Source organism: Pararge aegeria, chromosome 5 (genome assembly GCF_905163445.1).
Source record: "Pararge aegeria chromosome 5, ilParAegt1.1, whole genome shotgun sequence".
In the NCBI taxonomy this organism is placed as follows: Eukaryota; Metazoa; Arthropoda; class Insecta; order Lepidoptera; family Nymphalidae; genus Pararge; species Pararge aegeria.
The window spans coordinates 18,280,986-18,300,991 of record NC_053184.1 but is presented as its reverse complement, the minus strand read 5'-3'; the positions used below and the strand labels follow the sequence as shown (position 1 = coordinate 18,300,991).

Here is a 20,006-nt window from a genome sequence, read left to right as displayed (position 1 = left end):
GCGAGGCACAGTACCTTAAATGCCGGCAGCATTGTTCACCGGTAGACTAATTTACCCTTTTATAATGATATATTATAATAGCACAATTGAAAATTGTATCGATTTGGTAATAAACTTTATATTGTGAATACCGATCTCAGCAACATTAATTGAGGTTTATATCCCAAAAAATATTCTTACTCTTTCTGAAGCCAGAATAAAGTTGCAGATCTACCTTGTGAAAAGCATTTCCGTTGAATTTGAAAAAAATCAACTTTGATTCCTAACAAACATGTGGAAAACTCCATCAATTAAATGTTGAATAGGGAGCAGATTCAATACTATTCTAGATTCTATTTGACAGAGCAATTAAAGGAAACGAGATGTCAGCTCAAGATTATTGTGATAAGTTTAACTTACCTACTATCTACTAAGTTTCATTAAAATACCAGGACATTTATCGCCTGAGAAAACAATACAATTAATAATCTTACTCTCTTTGAAAAACGACTTATAATTCACCATCATTTATAATCTCATTAAATAGATATACCAACAAATATAGTACTACAATACACACATCGACAACTTGCCCCAAAGTAAGCGTAGGTTGTGTTAACTGTACTAAGACATCTGATAAAAAATATTTTTATGAATTATATACAAAAATACTTATAATAAACAGATAAACACCCAGACACTGAAAAACATCACACAAGGATTCTCGAGTTGTGGGAATCGAACCCACAGAATCGGACTCAGAGCCGTGTGTCTCTCTGCCTACTGCGCCAATCGTCGATTATTATCAATCTATAAATATTTATTTGAAAAAAAAAGAAAATCACTAGAAAGATTAAATTTTTCTCAGAATTCTTATAAAAAACAAATATTCCTGATTATTATAATATGAAGTCAAACTTACAGGACATTATTGGATATTGGATACAAGCAGGCGTTACTTTGCGGAAATCCATGATATATCATGAAATTTAAGCCTAATTTGCTATACTCCGCGAAAGGCACGAGAATCTGTATGCTGTAATTTGTAATTTCTTTATTGAATAATTGTTAAGACTTTACAATCATTCATTTTAAAGTCAACATCTCCTGAGGATGCTCCGGTTTCGTAGCGAAATGTGCGTAGAGGGTACATTGCCGTAGATCTGTTTGGTGTGGAATATAAGGATTGAAAAAATTATAAATTACATCATACAGATTCTCCTGCTTTTCGCGGAGTATAGCAAATTAGGCTAAATTTTAATGCTACATGACATTAAAAGTATATGAAATAATTTTAAAACAATAATTTATTCGCGTTTCTCGTTTTTTTGATTCGTCTAAAAACACGTTTTGGGACACAATTATAGTTAAAGGCTTTAAAATATATGAATTTTATTTATGTACTCGTTCCAGAAATACATTCAATAATTTTTGAGGGATCCATCGCCGTTCGAGTGCTTTGGTGACTAATTCATAAACTAAAATTTCTCCAGCCAGTACAGGTTTTTTATGATGTCCTTTATAGTTTAGTGCACAAGCTATTGTTATTCTCACCATAATAATGGTCTAGTTAATATGCATAAACATCATTGGCCTATCGCAATACTTCCTCGCCTTTACTAGCAGATCAATGCCACTAGTGTGCCATACTGAAACCTTCAGATATGCAAATGTGCCAAATTATCATAAAATAATTCAAAACGAAAACACAATATATCTTTGTTACCTCTTGTCAAGAAGTCTTTCTTCGGAAGAACCTCTCATTCAGTAGAGATACGATATGAAGCAAGCCCTAGACTGGACTCAAGGTCAAAAACCGTGGATTGCAGAAATCATTTCAGAAACAGTCCATATTCAAAACGTAGACGTATTTTCGTTAAAACGATGAATCACATAATCTTACTAAAAGGGCCACAGTGCATCCCGGGCCATGAGAGATTTCGTAAAAAAGATGAAAACCAGATGCAATCTACTTCAAAAATCCTTGATAAGATTTCAATACCTTTATCTATACTATCATATTGTGCACCTACCTGTTTTGTTCTTATTAAGAAATGATTTTTTTATAAGTATTCACAATACTTGAATTTGTAATCTTAAATGTTAAGCGTTAAGGTTGTTTATTATTATTTTGTTTTTTAAGGTTGCGGACTCAAGCGCATGGCGCTAGTATTTTGTCTTGCAGGTCAGTACGCTATCAAATGTCGTACCGTTGACATTTTTATTCGATCCGCGTAAAATTACGCGTACTTATTATTTTATTATAGTGTGTGAAAAGGTTTGTGTTTTATAACTTTCTATACACTATTCAATCTATACTTATTAATAAATATTAATGGTTCCGTCCGTTGGTAAGCGCATCACAGTAAATTTTACAATTTTAATATTAATATTTGTAATAGTAGTAATAATGTTTTGAGTTTAATGAAAAATAGAATGAACTTCTCGTATTTAAAAAAAACATTAAAACTTGTATTTCATTTTATTTATGTGTTCGAGGCCGTAATTCCGATTCCAATTAGGGGATATGCGTGTTTTTTTTGTTCGTTTTTGTTCCAAGAAAGTTTTTTCGATGAAAAAGCTGAAGCTTTTTACCGACTTTTTTTAGCGACAAAGGTCCAGATGTTTAGATGAACTGCGAATAAAAGTATATTTCACTCTAGATGTTTATTAATTGATAATTTGAACCTTTTTTTTTTAAATTTTCTCTTTTTCGACGGCTGACTGGCGCAGTGGGCACGACCCTGCTTTCTGAGTCCAAGGCCGAGGGTTCGATTCCCACAACTGGAAAATGTTTGTGTGATGTTTTTCAGTGTCTGGGTGTTTATCTGTATATTATAATTATTTATGTGTATTATATTCATAAAGATATTCATCAACTATCTTAGTACCCATAACACAAGCTAAGCGTAAATTTTGGGGCAAGATGGCGATGTGTGTATTGTCGTGGTAAATTTTTGTATTTATTTATTTCTTCCGAAATAAAAATATTTACAATGAATATGTACTACCAAGATTCACGATAACAACAACCCGAGTTAGAAACATGATATTATAGAGGTTTTAAAAACTCGTGTATAATTAAGTACCTATTCCGGACAATTTGTGTTAACATAACTGAATTTTTTGCAAGATTAAAACTGGTCAAACTAATTAGCACGAGCAATCTGATAATCACAAACAATATTTTAAATTATAAAAGAGGCGAATGTTTTTTGGTCACGTTACTCCATATTTACGACTAATTTGGACATACATATATCGTCAATTAGTTTTACAAAAAAAGGTATTCTGTCTATTAAAGTAGTGAATACGTACGTAAAGTACTTTTTAAAGGCATGCGTGCTCACACCTAGACCTCATCATTGCTTCCTAACCGGCATGATTGTCGTCAAGCGCTGGCATATCGTTAATAATATATATATATATTTAAACAAATTCAAATAAATGAATAGGTATCTGATGAGTCTCAAAGTGATTTTCGGATATCAACATAATTATCCCAACTGAAGGACGTCGACTGTTGTTCATATTGTATACGCAATATTATTTATTGTGTTGCTTGTATTCACTGCTTCCTTGCAATTGGTTTGACGTCGTCTGTCCATAGGGTTGAGGGTCTTGATAAGTTTTACTAAAACCACTCTTAAAACCGTAAAATGACGATTTAAAACTTGTATTTTTAGAGAAATTCAAATTTAGATTTCAATTAATCACCTATACCTTTCATTAATTGAGCGGGGATAGCTCAGTGGGAAGGACTTTGACTTTACTTTCGGAGGCCGAGTTCGTATCACATTAAAATATTACTTGTTTCAACGGTGAAGGAAAACATCGTGAGGAAGCCTGCATGCATGAGAGTTCTTCATAATGTTCTCAAAGGAGTGTGGAGTTCACCAATCCACACTGCGCCAGAATGGTGGGCTAGGGCCTTAACCCCTTCTCATTCCAAATTGGAGTGGTTTTTGTAACCGGCTTCTTTTTGTTCTTAATTCTGTGAGTTTTTCTGTGGTTCGGTCGGAAGTCCGTGAGGCACATAAGGCAACGCCTTTTATTAGTATAAAAATATGTCTAAATCGAGTATTTATATTGTTACTTTTTATAAGTGTAAACTTTCTCCCATTTTTCTACAATCTAATTTTTAATAGGCCTGGTAAATGTGCCACTGATTATTTTCTTTCCGATAGTTTATATGAGTTTAGTTAATATAAACTTAGTAAGCTAATAATAAATAATAAATTATAAATAAATAAATATACTATGACAATACACATATCGCCATCTAGCCCCAAAGCCAGTTCAGTTCAGTTCGTTTTGGAAACTAAGATGACCGATTAATATTTTTATTTATAATATACATAAATAATATACAGATAAAAACCCTGACTCTGAAAACACAAACATTTTCCACTTATGGGAATCGAAATATTTCCCGTCCGAGACCGTCCAAGACCGTCAAATAATACACATTATTCACAAGTTATAGCTGAACAAGGAATATTGAAGTTTCACTGTACGTAATATGCTCCGGATGAAACCGCCAATTTGCAATTAACGACAAGCAGTGTCTGTAACTTCATCCACGCTCTATCTATATTACCCTAGAGCGCAATTTGCAATATGCTCTTCCTACCTTGAAAGAAACCCGTTTTAATCGGTTCGGCAAAAAGAGGACAAAAAATATAAGGAAAACTTTAAAAAGCATGAGTTTGAACACTTAATATTTATTATAAAGTTTTAGCTTTACCTAGCTCATTTATTTATTTAAATAACTTTATTGCTTAAAAAAACGTATGAGAAGTACTTGACAAAACACACACAATAGACACAAAAGACGACCTTGTTCCTCCTTCCCCGTTCTACCATAGAACAGCACACGCGCGAAACGTTTTCTATCCACGTTTCTGATACGTACCGCTAAGATGTGGAACGCCCTCCCGGCAACTGTGTTTCCTGCCTCGTATAATTTGAGCACTTTCAAGGCTAGGGTGAATAGGCTTTTTCTAGGCAAGTGTTCTAACGGGCATGATTGTCGTCAAGCGCTGGCCTATCGTTAATAAAAAAAGACCTTATCACTAATAGTAATCTCTTTCAGGAGAGCTAGCATACGCACCACGAAACCACATACGAAATACGAGTAGAGATAGTTATCTCTACTCGTATTTTTTCTATAGAGATTGACAGATAACGTAGAGACAACGTAGAGATAACTCGCTCGTTCCGCGCATACTAGCCCAACAGGCTATGTTTGCGCACGAAGCCATTGAGACACTGAAAAAGCGGGAGATAGCAATATATACACACTTATAACTACATACTACGTACGTATCTAAGTATACATCCATAATAAGTAACACCAAGAAAAAAGTCTAGTATGGGCAGGAGACAATTATATCCCCGGGGAAAGGATATAAATTTATCTCCTTTAACAGCTTTTTCAACTCTCAGAGTAATATCCAAATAACAGAGGGGGGGGGGGGAGGGGGAATTCTCCGATTCCACGTTAATTATATCCCCTATAATATATTTTTTGTCTCCTGCCTCTGCTAGCCCGGCTGAGGGATGAAATTGAAAAAAAACCTTTATCAGTTAGTGCTTACGTCACCAAACAAACCTACTGTCGAAATTTTAAGTTTCTAACTCTACTTGTTTAGGCTATCATAGATCAGTCAGACAACTCTTTTTATAGAGATGTAGAACTATTTATTTTGCAACTGTATATATAAGGATGTTTCATTTAATTTTTTTTACAATTACACAAAAATATGAATTCAAGGATATTTTTTTTTTTGAAAGGTTTTTCTAATACTTTTCTGACATTTTGTATAAAATGGAAAAATAATTTTATAATTAAGGTGTTATTTTAATTTGCGTGCCATAGAATGGCAGATTGTAGCACGGAACATGTTATGTTTTATTGTAAGATCAAATTTGTTAACCTGCAATCACTCAATTAAAGATTTGAATTCGAATTACCACCAAAAATTTAATAGACATTTATGGTAGATGGCCACAACATACTGGCTCCATAGAGCTTTATGGGAGTCGCGTTTGCCATTCTAATTTTTGACGTGACAACGTCTTATAATTCGATGGAGCCGGCTGCACATACGAAAAAGCATGACGTATGCGGCGTTACCTCGCTCTGAGGCGTTCCATTCAAGGCTTGAAGTGCAAGCGAGAGCGCGGAACGAGCGACAAAGAGGCACCGTCGGCCTCCGCGTTCGACATCTGTCTCTCTCCTACTTGAGTGAGCGATGCGTCCGCGTGGACAGCTTCTATACAATAATATATTTACATGTTTTCGGCAAGAATGAAGTGCAGTGAAAAGTGAATATAGTGTCAATTGTTTATAGCAACGATAATATCTATCAAACAAATAAAATTAAAATTTTCTTTTGAAAAATGCAACTATTCCATCAGTATTTTCTTACGACGTTGTCACGTTCAGTAAGCCGACTTTACAGACAACCAATTTTTGCGTTACATCGAGTGAGCAACAATTCAATGAAACGTAGGTAGTACTTATATTAAATTTTTAAAAAGTTTCTAAAGTCATTCACTTTTTCATTCGAAATATTAGTTCAATGCCCTTTCCCTGTAGATATGAAAATAGTTTAAGGCATTGCACTGTAGCGTTGAGTAGACGAAGAATATTCTTACAAAAATAAAAAATTCATATTCAAATTCATATATTCTTTATTCATGTAGGCCTACACAGGCACTTTTGAAGCGAACGCTCATACATTTACATAAATATAGTTTACATAATTGTGAGGTTTAGTTGACAGCTACGTTTGTTAACTTCAATCGAAAGCTAGGGTTTTAAAAGCGCACTGGTTAGAAGAGCCAACAAAAAACATAGTCTGTTAACTTTTTTTTTTGTTATCACCATCTAACTCTCAATCTGCAAGCTAATAATAACAGCTTGTTACACGTTCCTGCTAGTCGTTCATTGGCGTATGGCAATTCTTTTACGGTAAAGGTGGTTAATTTATGGAATGAGCTGCCAAGGGATATAAGACAGTCCAAATCATTAAACATCTTTAAATCACGGTTAAAAGACTATTTCCTGTCTAGTATGTAGCAAAATATCTATGTATTTTATGTGTATGTTTAAATAGTAATATGTATTTATCTTAATATATTGATATTTAATTTGATTAATTTGATTGATTTTATTCAATTACTATCCAGTTTTAGATTTAGGGTACCTGTTAATTATCCCCGTAAACCTATAACTCCACTCTGTCCCCCGTTGCGTAGAACTGTTCTTGGTGCCAATTCCCCTGTTCCAAGATTATGTGACCCTAAACCACATTAGCACTGAAGTTGATATTTACTCTGACTCGTTGTATAAGTTCAGAGATAAGATATTTTTATCATGGTCCAATTGACCCTTATTTGCTGTTACCTTGATTTATTTTTTGGTATGTGAGATATGCTGTCATTATATTCTCATTCACGATACCTTTTGTTTTCATGTTATGGTGTTATTGTATATTTTCATATGCTGTGTTTACTTTTAAGAAAACATTACACTTAAATAGAATAGTTAAAATTTTAAAAACGGTTGTATTAGTGTAAGTGTTTGTAAGTAAACCTAATAAATAAAATAAAATAAAATTAAATATTTATATACATATATATAAATATATATGTTTTACTATACATATGTAGTATTAGTATGTAATGTTTATAATTAGCATAATTTAAGTATTGCACTATCCCGTTTTCTCTAATATGTTTCATCAACCAAAGGTTGTCTGGAGGAGATCGCTTCAAGCGATAAGACCGCCTTTGTGCATATGTATATTATCGTTTTTATTTTATTTTTTGTTAACCTGGTTTTATATTTGTATGTGCAATAAAGACTTTTTCTTCTTCTTCTTCTTGTCACAGTCAATTAATATTTAGCTATGCAGAAAGATCAATAATTCCTATCCAAGCTTTTTTATCGTCTCCGCTGCAACCTATGTGTGTATTTAGATAAAGTATGTATAAAGTATAAGAGAAGTATAAATTATGACGGTGTGCGCGCGCATCGTAAAAATTTTTCCCAAACGCGCCAAAAGAAGTATAACTTCAAAACCGTCTTTCCTAAGAGAGACGAGGCCTGTGGCCAACAGGGACGTTAATGAGATGAAAAGTATCACCATCATCCGCAGCGCATAATCGTATAAGCTATTTCACATATTTCTAAGTATTGAGTTGCAGTTTTATGTCTGGATTTATATGGCCTTATACAGACAAAATTTAGAAAAACATGTCAATTACAACTAACTCCCAGGTTCAGTGTCCTTACGAAGATGACTTATTTAGCAAATTATGTTAAACATTAATTTCGGCGACATGTTGCCGTTCGCTCGAATTTACCAATCTGTGGTACTAGTTATATTATTTATAATATCAGTAGGATTTCCTAACGATGTCTTTTCATGTTACAGATAATCTAACGAGATGACGGAGAAAGAAAAGCCAGTTGATAATTTCAATTCAACGTAAGTAGACAAACACGTGTAAGAATACAATTCTGCTATATCTACCTCTATCATATTTCCCTTAATAGAAAGCTTAATATGAAAATACTATTAGAGTTTATTTATTATTTATTTGTACTCTTTATTTGAACACAAAAAAATACAGAAGTAGAATAAAAAAAACGCAGACTGAAGCATTATACAATTATGTTATTATATTTAGTATACGATCTACCTGGCAGGCAACCTGGAAGGGATCGCTACGAGGCGATAAGGCCGCCGTTTGTATGCCTACGTCTGCGTTTTTTTTTTACTTTTTTAATAATAAGTAATCCAAAAATATGATCGTTGTATGTACCCGTGGAACTGTATTTAAGAAATGTATTTATTTATTTATTGTTATTAGGTACACAAAACAGGTAATAACTAAAAGTAGATCTTAATATAAGTTACAACAAGTTTTGTTCTAAGCTACAACCCAAAGTATGTGTACAATTAAATTAAACAAAAAGTAAAGATAAAATTAAAGTTGAAACAAAAAAGAAACACTTAAAAAATAATATATATATATTTTCCCTAAAGTTTATGTGGAATAGTGCTTAATAATTTGATTTTTAAAAATATTTATCCTTTTGTTAAAAATGACAATATTACGATTATTTGATACTAAATCATTATAAAGGCGGCACATGCGAACGATGGGATTGTAAAAGGAAGTATTGTTCTTGTAGACACTTACGACAAAGGGTTGACAAATGACAAATGTTGATTAACCACGATAATCTTAGTTTAAAATCAAATAAAAAAAAAGAAAAGTACACTTAAGATTGCAGCGTTTTCATTTAACATACCCACGCGTTTACAGCCCACGTATGTCGTTCGCATTGCAAAATACACCTTTGAATAAATATCTGTTTTATAGAACACCACAAAGAAAAATACAAAAATATAGACACAATAGAGCACGTTAGATAAAGGACTCAATGTGTTGCTTTATATATATATATATATATATATATATCTTCCAGGCAAACAATGGTATTTTAAACTTCTACGTATTAATTCAAGCAAGCGTGCAAAGGGTCTTTGACCAGGGTATGCATTAAGAAGGAAGATGGCATAAAATACAAAGTAATACAAAATTTTTAGGGTATTTTTAGTTTTTTGGCCAGTGCTTTTGTGCATATATGAAGTGCATGCCACTGAATTCAAGCTAGACGTGACGTCGCAAAGCAAGCCCTGGCCCTGTCTTTTGTACACCATAACATGTTTATTAAAATCTTTTTACCTTTTTGGCGTCCTCTCTGGCTCAGTGGTGAGCGCTGTGGTTTTAAGTTGGGGGTCCCGGATTCCATACCTGGCAGAGGCAGTTTTGCGAATTTATGATTTCTGGATTTCCTCTGGTCTGGCTGGAGGCTTCGGGTGTGGCTAATAACGAACACTATCCGGTATGATGTGGCGTAGAAACTGATTAGGAAAGTGGGTTAAATATAACTGCCAAACTCCCAAACCAGGCTAGCCCGCTACCACTTAGACTGCATTATTACTTACCACCAGGTGAGATTACAGTCACGGGCTAAGCGTAGTGGAGTAAAAAAAATATATAAAAATAAAACAGTGAGCCGCTGACACTTACCGACACTCGGTGCCCGATTTCTAGTCGAAAAATATGTAATATGCAATACTGAAATGCACACGCCCTAGAAAAATTCGGTCAAAACGAAATCTTTATATACCAGTCGATGCATTTGTTAGTAGAGAATGGAACGTTCGGAAGTTTAAGCGTTCTAATGCATACTACATCAGCAGACAGCCGCCTGCATTCGCTAGAAAAGGAAAAAATATTGCTCAAAACCTTTTAAAAATCTTTGATAAATTATTGGATTTACCCAGAACTCTCTTTTCTTTCTACTGTCCCTCAAATATAACCCAACGATAGGTCAATACATGTACGTTTTGTGTGTTGAATCGGTCATAAAACTTTGCGAAATTATCGGGTCGATTTTATTAGACCTAATAAAAGTCTGATGTGGGCGTGGCCTTTAAAAACCTTCCTGTTTGCGCAAATACTTTGCGAAACACTTAAATAAATCAAACGAACATAAAATTCGTAATTTATCGTTACCCGTGTGACCGTTAACGCACCGTGACGCTTTAGTTTACTATTACTAAAGTATAATTTTTAACCCCTGACGTCAAAACGACGGGAGGGAACGGGATAAGTTTGACGTGTCTGTGTGTGCGTGTGCGTGTTTGTGTGTTTTTGTGTGTGTGTGTGTGTTGTATCTGACTATGGCATCGTTTTTCCCGAACGGATGTACCAATATTGACTTTGTTTTTTTGTTTATAGCCGTATTAATCGAGAATTTTCTTAGCTATGTCTGATGAAAATCCAAGACGGCCGCCGCCACAAAATGACAGATTACATTTTTTTTCTCAACTCCCTCAATATGGGTATCAAATGAAGGGGCTAGCTAGACTAGTCGAATATTACACACTATAACAAAATTTCAACTCGAAGATGGCCGCCACCACATAATGGTGTCTTACATTTTTTTCTCCCTTGGTATCAAATGAATAGGCTTGACTAGTAGAATAATGTACACTGTATTGAAAGTCGGTTGTTTTTTTTTTTTTAGTATTAGCAACAACAGACCATCTTCCCTGCATTAAACACCTATAAAAAACATTCGCAACTTACGATAACATTAATTTACAGCTCTAAACGATCAAAATATATTAAAAATACATTTAATTACTGTCATTTTTGAAGTAAACATAAAGTACCTATGCGTATTATTAAAAAAAAACCTACAGTCACGTAGAAACCTACTTTGGAAGGTTTGCTCATCGTTCATTGTACCTAATCATCAATGACGACAGTTCTTCAATTCGACCTTGGATTTAGTATTGTGATTTATTTAATTGTATCTCAGTGGAGTGGAACATATTTCTAGAGATACGTTCATCAACAGAGAAAACGGCACCCCAAAATTATAGCTTTTCTACCTTTTGATACAATGTTCCAAAGCAAGCTATTTACGTTTTATGGTCTACAATTAACGATGGTCGGTTTAACTTAACTTAAAAGGGGATGGTAAAAAATATTTTTTAATAATTATTATCAATTTTTTGAATAATATATTTAAACAATTATCGTATACTAGCTGACATGGCAAAAGTGCTTCGTCCATATAAATTGTTTTTACTGAACAGTTTGGTTATCAAATAAAAATAACGAATGAATATTGTAAGTGTGGGGGGCGGGGGCTTTGACAAAATCGTTATAACCACACTCGCAAACTATGAGAGTTCCCAACGCGCCCTGTCATATCACATTGTCACCAAAAGACCTGTGCACACCACGTTTTTTTTGTTTGTGGCGATCCAGTCGCGATACGTGTGCGAGTCATGCCCAGCCTGTAGACCTTTGCACACCACTATACATTCAAACGTGATTCAAACGCGCACGTGTATTGATACAAACGCGCTGTTAAATTGCACTTTTAAGTAAAGCCTCGACAAAAGTAGCAAGATGGCGTCGGTCCGTTGCTAGTGACGCGCGTTTGAACCGATACAAACGCGGTGTATCGATTCAAACGCACGTGTGTATCGTTAAACTACAACCAACTGCTCTAAATGATAAATACTCGCAGTCATGTAACTTTTATAAAACGCGCGACAACAGCGCGTTAAAAAAACGTTATGTGCAAAGGCCCTAAAACTATTTAAGAGCAACCTATTTAGGTAGGTACCTACTTATACCATCAATTTATACCAGAGTGTTTAATCGTTAAATTCTATCAATGTACCCTTATAAACACTTATGCCCGATTCGAACTTGACAGTTTTTAATGTTCAATTGCATTTACTTATGAGGGAATTAGCTGGTTTTCTATTGTAGTTCCGCTCGACTCGTCAATCCCACTTAGCTATGCCGTTTGGAAATAAATATTTATTTTCTGGTTTCAATAGAACTATTGTAAGGCGAAGTTTGGTTTTTTTTTTCAATTTACTTGTGCCACGGTTTGTCATGGTTTACTCGCGATTAAAACGGCTTAAGAGTCTATGCAAAGGGAGTCGTTTACGCGTTTCTACGAGAAAGAACTCTCGATTCGTTTTCGTTTACAATAAGTAAGGAATAATAGACTATGTGAGCTCAAAGCAAGTAATAAAGCATGGTAATTAGTTATTTAGGTTCGCGCCATGGTTTTTAGCAACAGTCATTTATTTTAAAAACCGCAAAATCATCGATTTGTAACAGAATAAAAAAATTAATGAGGTTTCAATTTTAAACTTACTGGTCGGTGATGCAAGTCCCAGTGGTTTTAAATCGTTGACCGGAGTATTGAGCATTGGCGAAAGATTGTACCAACATTTAAACACTTTATTGTACAGATTACCACAAAACAAACGAAATTTAACCACATCTGATGTGGTTAAATTTTCCTTATAATATTCTTAGTAAAACCTGACCGGGGAACTAATAACCTAGCCAAAGACCGGGGAACTATATACCAAACATATTATATATCATTATATTATATATCATTCAATTGTAATTTTAATTGTCATGTAAATCTGGCGTCCCGAGAACAGGGTTTTCATTTTTCTGGTCTGGCTTGTTGTAAATCGTATAGGTATCTCGATTAAAAAAAAAACATAAACAAAGTTGATAAAAAACCGACTTCAACTATAAATTATTGTAAGTTAGCTAGAAAGCAAAAAACTAAAAAGAAAGAATTAAATATTTACCGATACCAAGTGAACCTTTCCGTCACAATTGGAAGTGGTTAAGGCCGTAGTCCACCACGCTGGCCCAGTGTGGATTGGTGGACAGTTGCAATGATTATATATATATATTTTATTTGTGTATACATATTTTCTTTATGTATTTGTATGTAGTTATTTGAATGTAGGTTTATAATAATATTACACCACCTATTTGTTCTCGCTCTTGTTGTCCTTATCCTAAGGTTGCGTGCCAGAGATCGCTTTTAAACGATAAGGCCGCCTTTTGTATTCTACTCCAGTTTTTGTGATTCTCTCTATTCGTCCTTTATTTTCCTTAATGTATAGTGGTGTACAAATAAAGAGTTAAAATATATGATATAGATGTACTAATAGCGAATAGTATAAGTAGATATTTTTACTATCGTAATAATTACGAGTAGCTACTTATATTTGTTTTTGATTCAGTCGCTTCTCTGCATCGGTTTTTAAAGTAACGTATAAGTAGAGTCGCATAAATCGTATGATTTTACTTGCCGTAAACTGATCTATAAGGCGTACTAAAAAGGAAAATTAAAAATTATCCAGACTAATATTACAAAGGTGAAAGTTTGCCTATGTTTTTATTTGTTTGTATATTTGATTGGTGACTATGTTTGACTCAACCGCTGCACCGATTTTCATGAAATTTGGCGCAGAGATAGTTCGCATCCTGGATACGCTGAAATTGACTATTAAAAACGATTGTATTTATTAATTAACTATATATATAGATATAAAATACACCAAATTGTACTCTCTTGCTCTGTATTTATATCTCTGTAACTACTTTTTTTTTTTGGTGTACAATAAAAGTGTATTCATTCATTCATTCATACTTATAATATATAGATAACACCCAGACACTGAAAAACATTCATGTTCATCACACAAACCTTTTCCAGTTGTGGGAATCGAACCCACGGCTTTGGACTCAGAAAGCAGGGTCACTGCCCACTGCGTTACTAGGCTGTCATTATTTAATGCTACCTACGCGAATGTTTGGTTAAAAAAATCCTACACTGTTTGTTCGCCTACGTCTTACAGGTATTAACGGTATTTGTATGGTTGTTATTTATTTACTGTGCGTGTATCCTGTTTCAGAGCTGAACTAACAACCAACACGGGTTTCGATTCAACTTTAAGCATAGACTCAAAAGATATCGACAAAGATGAAAAGGCCTACAACCCGTTCGAGCATAGACAACTGGAGCATCCGAATTCGTAAGTAGTTACAATATTTTACTAACTACTTAGTATTTCAGTACCTTTACATGGCAACATTAAATAAATAAATAAATATACTACGACAATACACACATCGCCATCTAGCCCCAAAGTAAGCGTAGCTTGTGTTATGGGTACTAAGATGACTGATGAATATTTTTATGAATAAAATACATATATATTTAGAACATACATATAAACACCCAGACACTGAAAAACATTGTCCAGTGGCTCAGAAAGCAGGGTCGCTGCCCACTGCGCCAATCGGCCGTCAAACATTAAAAATTGTTGATATAGGAAATGAGCAACTGCTGAGTTTCTTGTTGGCTTCTTCTCGGTAGAATCTGCCTTCCGAACCGGTGGTAGAGTCACACACAGACAGACTTGACGTTTCAAAAGTTGTTATGTAAGCCTATTGAAATAAATGAATTTTGAATTTTAAAATTTTAAAAAAGTTCTACTCTCTATCGCATATCTTATTGCAAAAAATGAGAAAATTGATGTTTTAGTAGAATGCTATTGTTAATGTATTAGTCGTATTTTTATAATTATATTGGTCTGTGAATTTTTTATCAGCTGAATTATTATTATAGAAGTCACAGACCGACAAACTAAGGTTATTGCTCACGTTTAAATTAAATACGCTTATTAGGAAATATGACTATTTTGAAATCATAGACAGGCAATTAATTTGTGTGTGGATAAACCCCTAATATGGTGTTATAGATGCAACGTCCTTTGTATTTAACTAATCGTACCAAGCCGTAGTTGGTCCATGATACGTGTATCTTAGCCACTTGCAACATATATATAAAGCGATTAAATTAAGTCAAGCAGTCAAATATAAACAAAACACTGTGTGGGTAGGTTTGTCACTGACCGCAATAAAATGTCAGCACAGAACCTGTTGATAAACCAGAACGAAACTGGCACAACGTTGGCACTAACTCAAGGTTGTATATATGCGACTGCAATCGGGCAAAAAATTTACTGTGAGATGGTGATAACAAAAAAATAATTACCCGGCTGAGTTTGTGGGCTTTTCTTAGACCAGGGCGCGTTTGGAACCCTCGCAGCTTTAGGTTTAAGTTGGCGAACGAAGTTATTACCATCCTCTTACAATTATGTAAACATATTATATGTATGATAGCTTCATAAGTGCCTGTGATAGGCGTACATGAATAAAGAAGTTTTGAATTAGAATTTTGAATTTGCTTACACCTGTTGACTTTTGGCAATTGGTTGCAAGGTTCTAATTCTACTAGTTCATACATCTATCATCATCAAGTCGATGCAGGCAATATTTTTTTTAGGTACTAATTTTTTTTTTAATTTGTGCAATTGATGGACCAAGAAGATAGTCCATTGCTATTATTATAACTCTTTATTTGTATACCACATTAAGAACTATGCATGAAAAAAAGAAACATAAAAATAGAAGCAGAATACAAAAGGCGGCCTTATAGGCCTTATAGGCCTTAGAAGCGATCTCTGCCAAGCAGCCTTAGAATTAGGAAAAAAAGAGGAGAAGTAACTGCAGGTGGTACAAAATATAAAATAAATCCATACGAATATCTAAATACTAATACATAAACTAATATACACAAATACATCTAGTATATAATAAATATTAAAAAAAAATACTAATAATAAACTATAAACCATATATTTAATACTTAGATAAAAGTAAATAAATACTATTAAACATATACAGGCAAGTGTTGCACCATTTTGAAATCTTGAGTAAATGGGCCATCTTTTGAAATAAGTTGCCAAGTGTAGTATCATACTTTTTTTTCCAAAATGAAGTGTCAAAGTTAACTGATAAAATTTTTGTAACCATAACTCAATGAAACTTAATTTATTTTACTCAATAAACAATGTTTTTTACTTTTATTTGTAGTTTCGATTTATGGCACGGTTATTCTAGATGACGTCACTAAAAAAATCATTGCCTTATTTTGAAATTTGTAACCACGGTACTTAAAAATGCGATCACGGGTGTCGCTTTTCAATTTGTTTGATAATTGTCTATTACTACTTAACTATGTGATATGGATTTTTTTCCTTATTTTTCTCAGAACTGGTATGAGTTGACCTCTCGGCTGGTACCATTTTATCGTCAAGTTGGGACACCCTGTATATGCCTATAAATAGAGCAAAACTTCCCAGGGCAGGCACGGAACACGTTCTACAACGTGCGGCACTGTGCTCATCAAACTAAGGCCTCGGTTTAAACATTAAGTGCTTGTAACTGCACAGTCAACTATGGCCTTTAGACCGGTACATATTAATGCTGCCACCAGCAATAAGCATAGCGGTAATACCACTCTACCTCTGTAACATCATCATCAAATTCATCATAGGGTCTCCCTCAATGAGGAGGGTTTAAGGCCGTAGTCCACCACGCTGGCCCACCGCGGATTGGTGGACTCCATACACCTTTGAGAACATTATGTAGTACTCTCAGGCATGCAGGTTTGTCAGGGAAGTAAACAACGGGTTCCCCGGACGTCCAATGAAGCCAACGAGAGGGTCATGCCGTGGTGGTTTTTAGTTCGGGTAAACGAGTCCCACATAACCTCTGTCCTGCCCAAAAGGACAGAGGTAGCCATAAGGTAGCTTTTCCACCACGACAAAAAAAAAGGCATGCATGTTTCCTACGATATTATCTTACACCGTTGAAGCAAGTGATATATTCATTACGCACGTAACTTAGAAAAGTTAGAGGTAAGTGCTGGGATTCGAACTCGGCCCCCAGAAAGTGAAGTCGAGCTTCTACCCGAAGATCTACTACTACTAAAAAAGCCACGGCCTTGTGCTGCTTGCATCTATCGGCTCCCTGCGACTAGTTTAATGTCCCCTGTCCACCTAGTCGGAGGTCAACCATCGTTAACTGGTGCGAGGTCGCAATTGTAGCATCTTTTATAGATTCCATCGAACTATTCGTTGGCGCAGATATGAGTACGTAGTCTTAATTATATAAAAAAATTAAAATCAATAAATATAATACGACAATACACACATCGCAATCTAGTTCCAAAGGAAGCGTAGCTTGTGTTATGGGTACTAATTTGACTAATGAATATTGTTAATGAATAATATACATATAAACACCCAGACACTGAAAAACAGTCATGTTCATCACACAAACATTGTCCACTTGTGGGAATCGAACCCACGGCCTTGGGCTCAGAAAGCAGGGTCGCTGCCCACTGCGCCAGTCGGCCGTCAAATTATATAAACACCGTTTACAACAGTATGAAACATCCTTGATGCTTTTGATTTATATTTGAAATCCCTACTAATTTCATTAATACGAAAGTGTGCTGTTCTTACTTTACAATATAATAACGCATACCGCATCCTTATGAAGCTTCCCAGATACTGCAGTGTATCGGGCATGTTTGCCGAGGCAGGGTTCCTCGATTTCATTGCTGTTATCAGGGCGCGTGTTCCCTGGATGCCATATCCTTCTGGGAAAGAATATGTAACTCGGGCAACATAATCCTTCAGGTAGCAGAACGGGACATGCGTGGTCCAAGCGTAGCTCATTGGATCTCAATACATAGAAATCCAAATAAAAAGTAATTGTTAATTTATAATGTTAAATTATTTACTTTTTACTTTTGTACTTTTTGGGTTTTTAACACAAAACAGAAAAAATATTATTATTATTATTATTTACTCTCTAACTAAGCAACCAATCGACTTTATTTTTGCCATAGGGTTAGTTAAAACGATGGAAAGTAACATAAGCTACTTTTTTCCACCCGTGGGAACTCCCCAATTTCAAAATAGTGTACTAGCCTAACTACAAGCCCTTTCATTTGATACCTAAATTGAGAGTTATGGAAAAAAATGTTAGTCGCCATTTTGTAGTGGCGGCCATCTTGTCCAGATTTTAACAAAAATAAAACAAATTCAAAATCGGTTCGTCCCTTCGGGGAATATGATGCACATACAAACACACTACACACACACACGCACACACACACCCTATGCATGCCGACACACACAAACACAAACACACACACACACACACACACAAAAATAATAATAACAGACTACCGTTAACTCGCTCATAAAATTTTGCACTGTTTAACCAACGTATAACCCTATATTGTATATAATTAGTTAATTAAAACCAAAGGCGAATTCTTATACATAAACTAGCGAACCGCCCCGGTTCAGCAAATAACAACATTGATATTCCCTATTATTTGGGGCGGTTTGGAGTTATTCAAAACACAATTCCGTAATTCCGCATTCCATAATATAATATCTGTTTGCTTTTCTCTGCTATTATGATATGCATTTTTGCGAAATTTACTACATTAAAACATTCCATTTTAGTCACGCTATGCATATGCATGTAAATCCATTGCATAGTTTAAAAAAATCTTAGCGTTCAAATAGCGGAAGTGTCTTTGTTTTATACTATGTAAATATTGCATAGGTCTACTAAAATATTGACGTTTGCGGTCTTCATCGTTGTAACTTGTTAAGTTATAGTACTGTACTCGGTTTTGTATTGGCGCTTTGCATTGTAGCATCGATGTATTATTTATTTAATTATTTATTTACAAGACACATCAGCAATTAATTGTTACTAAATTCATAAAAAAAATTAAATTTGTGTTCGAATTACAAATTCTGTCTAGTGCCATTACAATAATTAATTATGAGTGTGTAAATAGGGAAAAACAAATTCACGCCGCCGTCGCCGCCAATTAGAAATTGATAGCTTATTGCGACATGTCACTTGCAACATTTATAGACAATAAGTAGTACCTACATATTTGTATTCTTTACTATTTTTCTTTAATAACACGTGTCAATGATAAGTACCAGCGGACGTGCATGTATCATTATTTTTAATCACGAGAATTCAAGGCTATTAAAAATAAAGTAAAAAAAAAAAGGCGAGATAGCCACAGAGTGGCTAGTGGGTAAGATGTACCTGCCTCTTTTTCGAGAGGACCGAATTCGATCCGGAACACACTTTTCTGAGTTATATGCGATTTTTATAACTATCTAAAATATCACTTGTCGGAAACAAACTTGAGGGAAAAATTCGTTTTTTATTTTTTCAACTGTAATATAGAACTACTCAACTGTAATATATACTAGATACTAGGAAATATATATATATACTAAATTCAACTGTGGAACGGAAACCTGATGGAAAGTGTAGATGTGGCCTAAGATGAGACAATCACTCTTATTTTAAAGATACTCAGGTTGAAAAATTAGGACACATTACTCGTTAGAGTGTTCCAAACCTCAGCCATGCGTATGATAAAAGCAAATATGCAAATCGCTTCGTGCGAGTTTTTGGGATATTAACAACATAGGGATGAAAACCCGCCCGGTGACTTGCAGTGCGATGGTAGAATGGACGAGGGGATGAGCTTTCATCATCATCACCATCATATCCATTAAAGGTCCACTACACGGCATGGGTCTCCACCCAGAACGAGAAGGGACAAAGGGATTGGTGGGCTCCACACACTTTTTGAGAACATTATGTAGAACTCTCAGGCGTTT

The 20,006-nt window shown here is 34.6% G+C and overlaps 1 protein-coding gene across 1 annotated transcript in view; it reads left to right on the top strand.

Annotated features, from left to right (window-relative positions):
- Nucleotides 1-2,177: 2,177 nt before the first annotated feature.
- LOC120624026 (proton-coupled amino acid transporter-like protein pathetic) overlaps nt 2,178-20,006 on the top strand; it is a 38,268-nt gene continuing 20,439 nt past the window's right edge. The window contains exons 1-3 of the mRNA XM_039890334.1: nt 2,178-2,257; nt 8,427-8,480; nt 14,334-14,453. Coding sequence (XP_039746268.1) covers nt 8,440-8,480; nt 14,334-14,453 — 161 coding nt within the window. The 5' untranslated portion in view covers nt 2,178-2,257; nt 8,427-8,439. The remainder of the gene's footprint in view (nt 2,258-8,426; nt 8,481-14,333; nt 14,454-20,006) is intronic.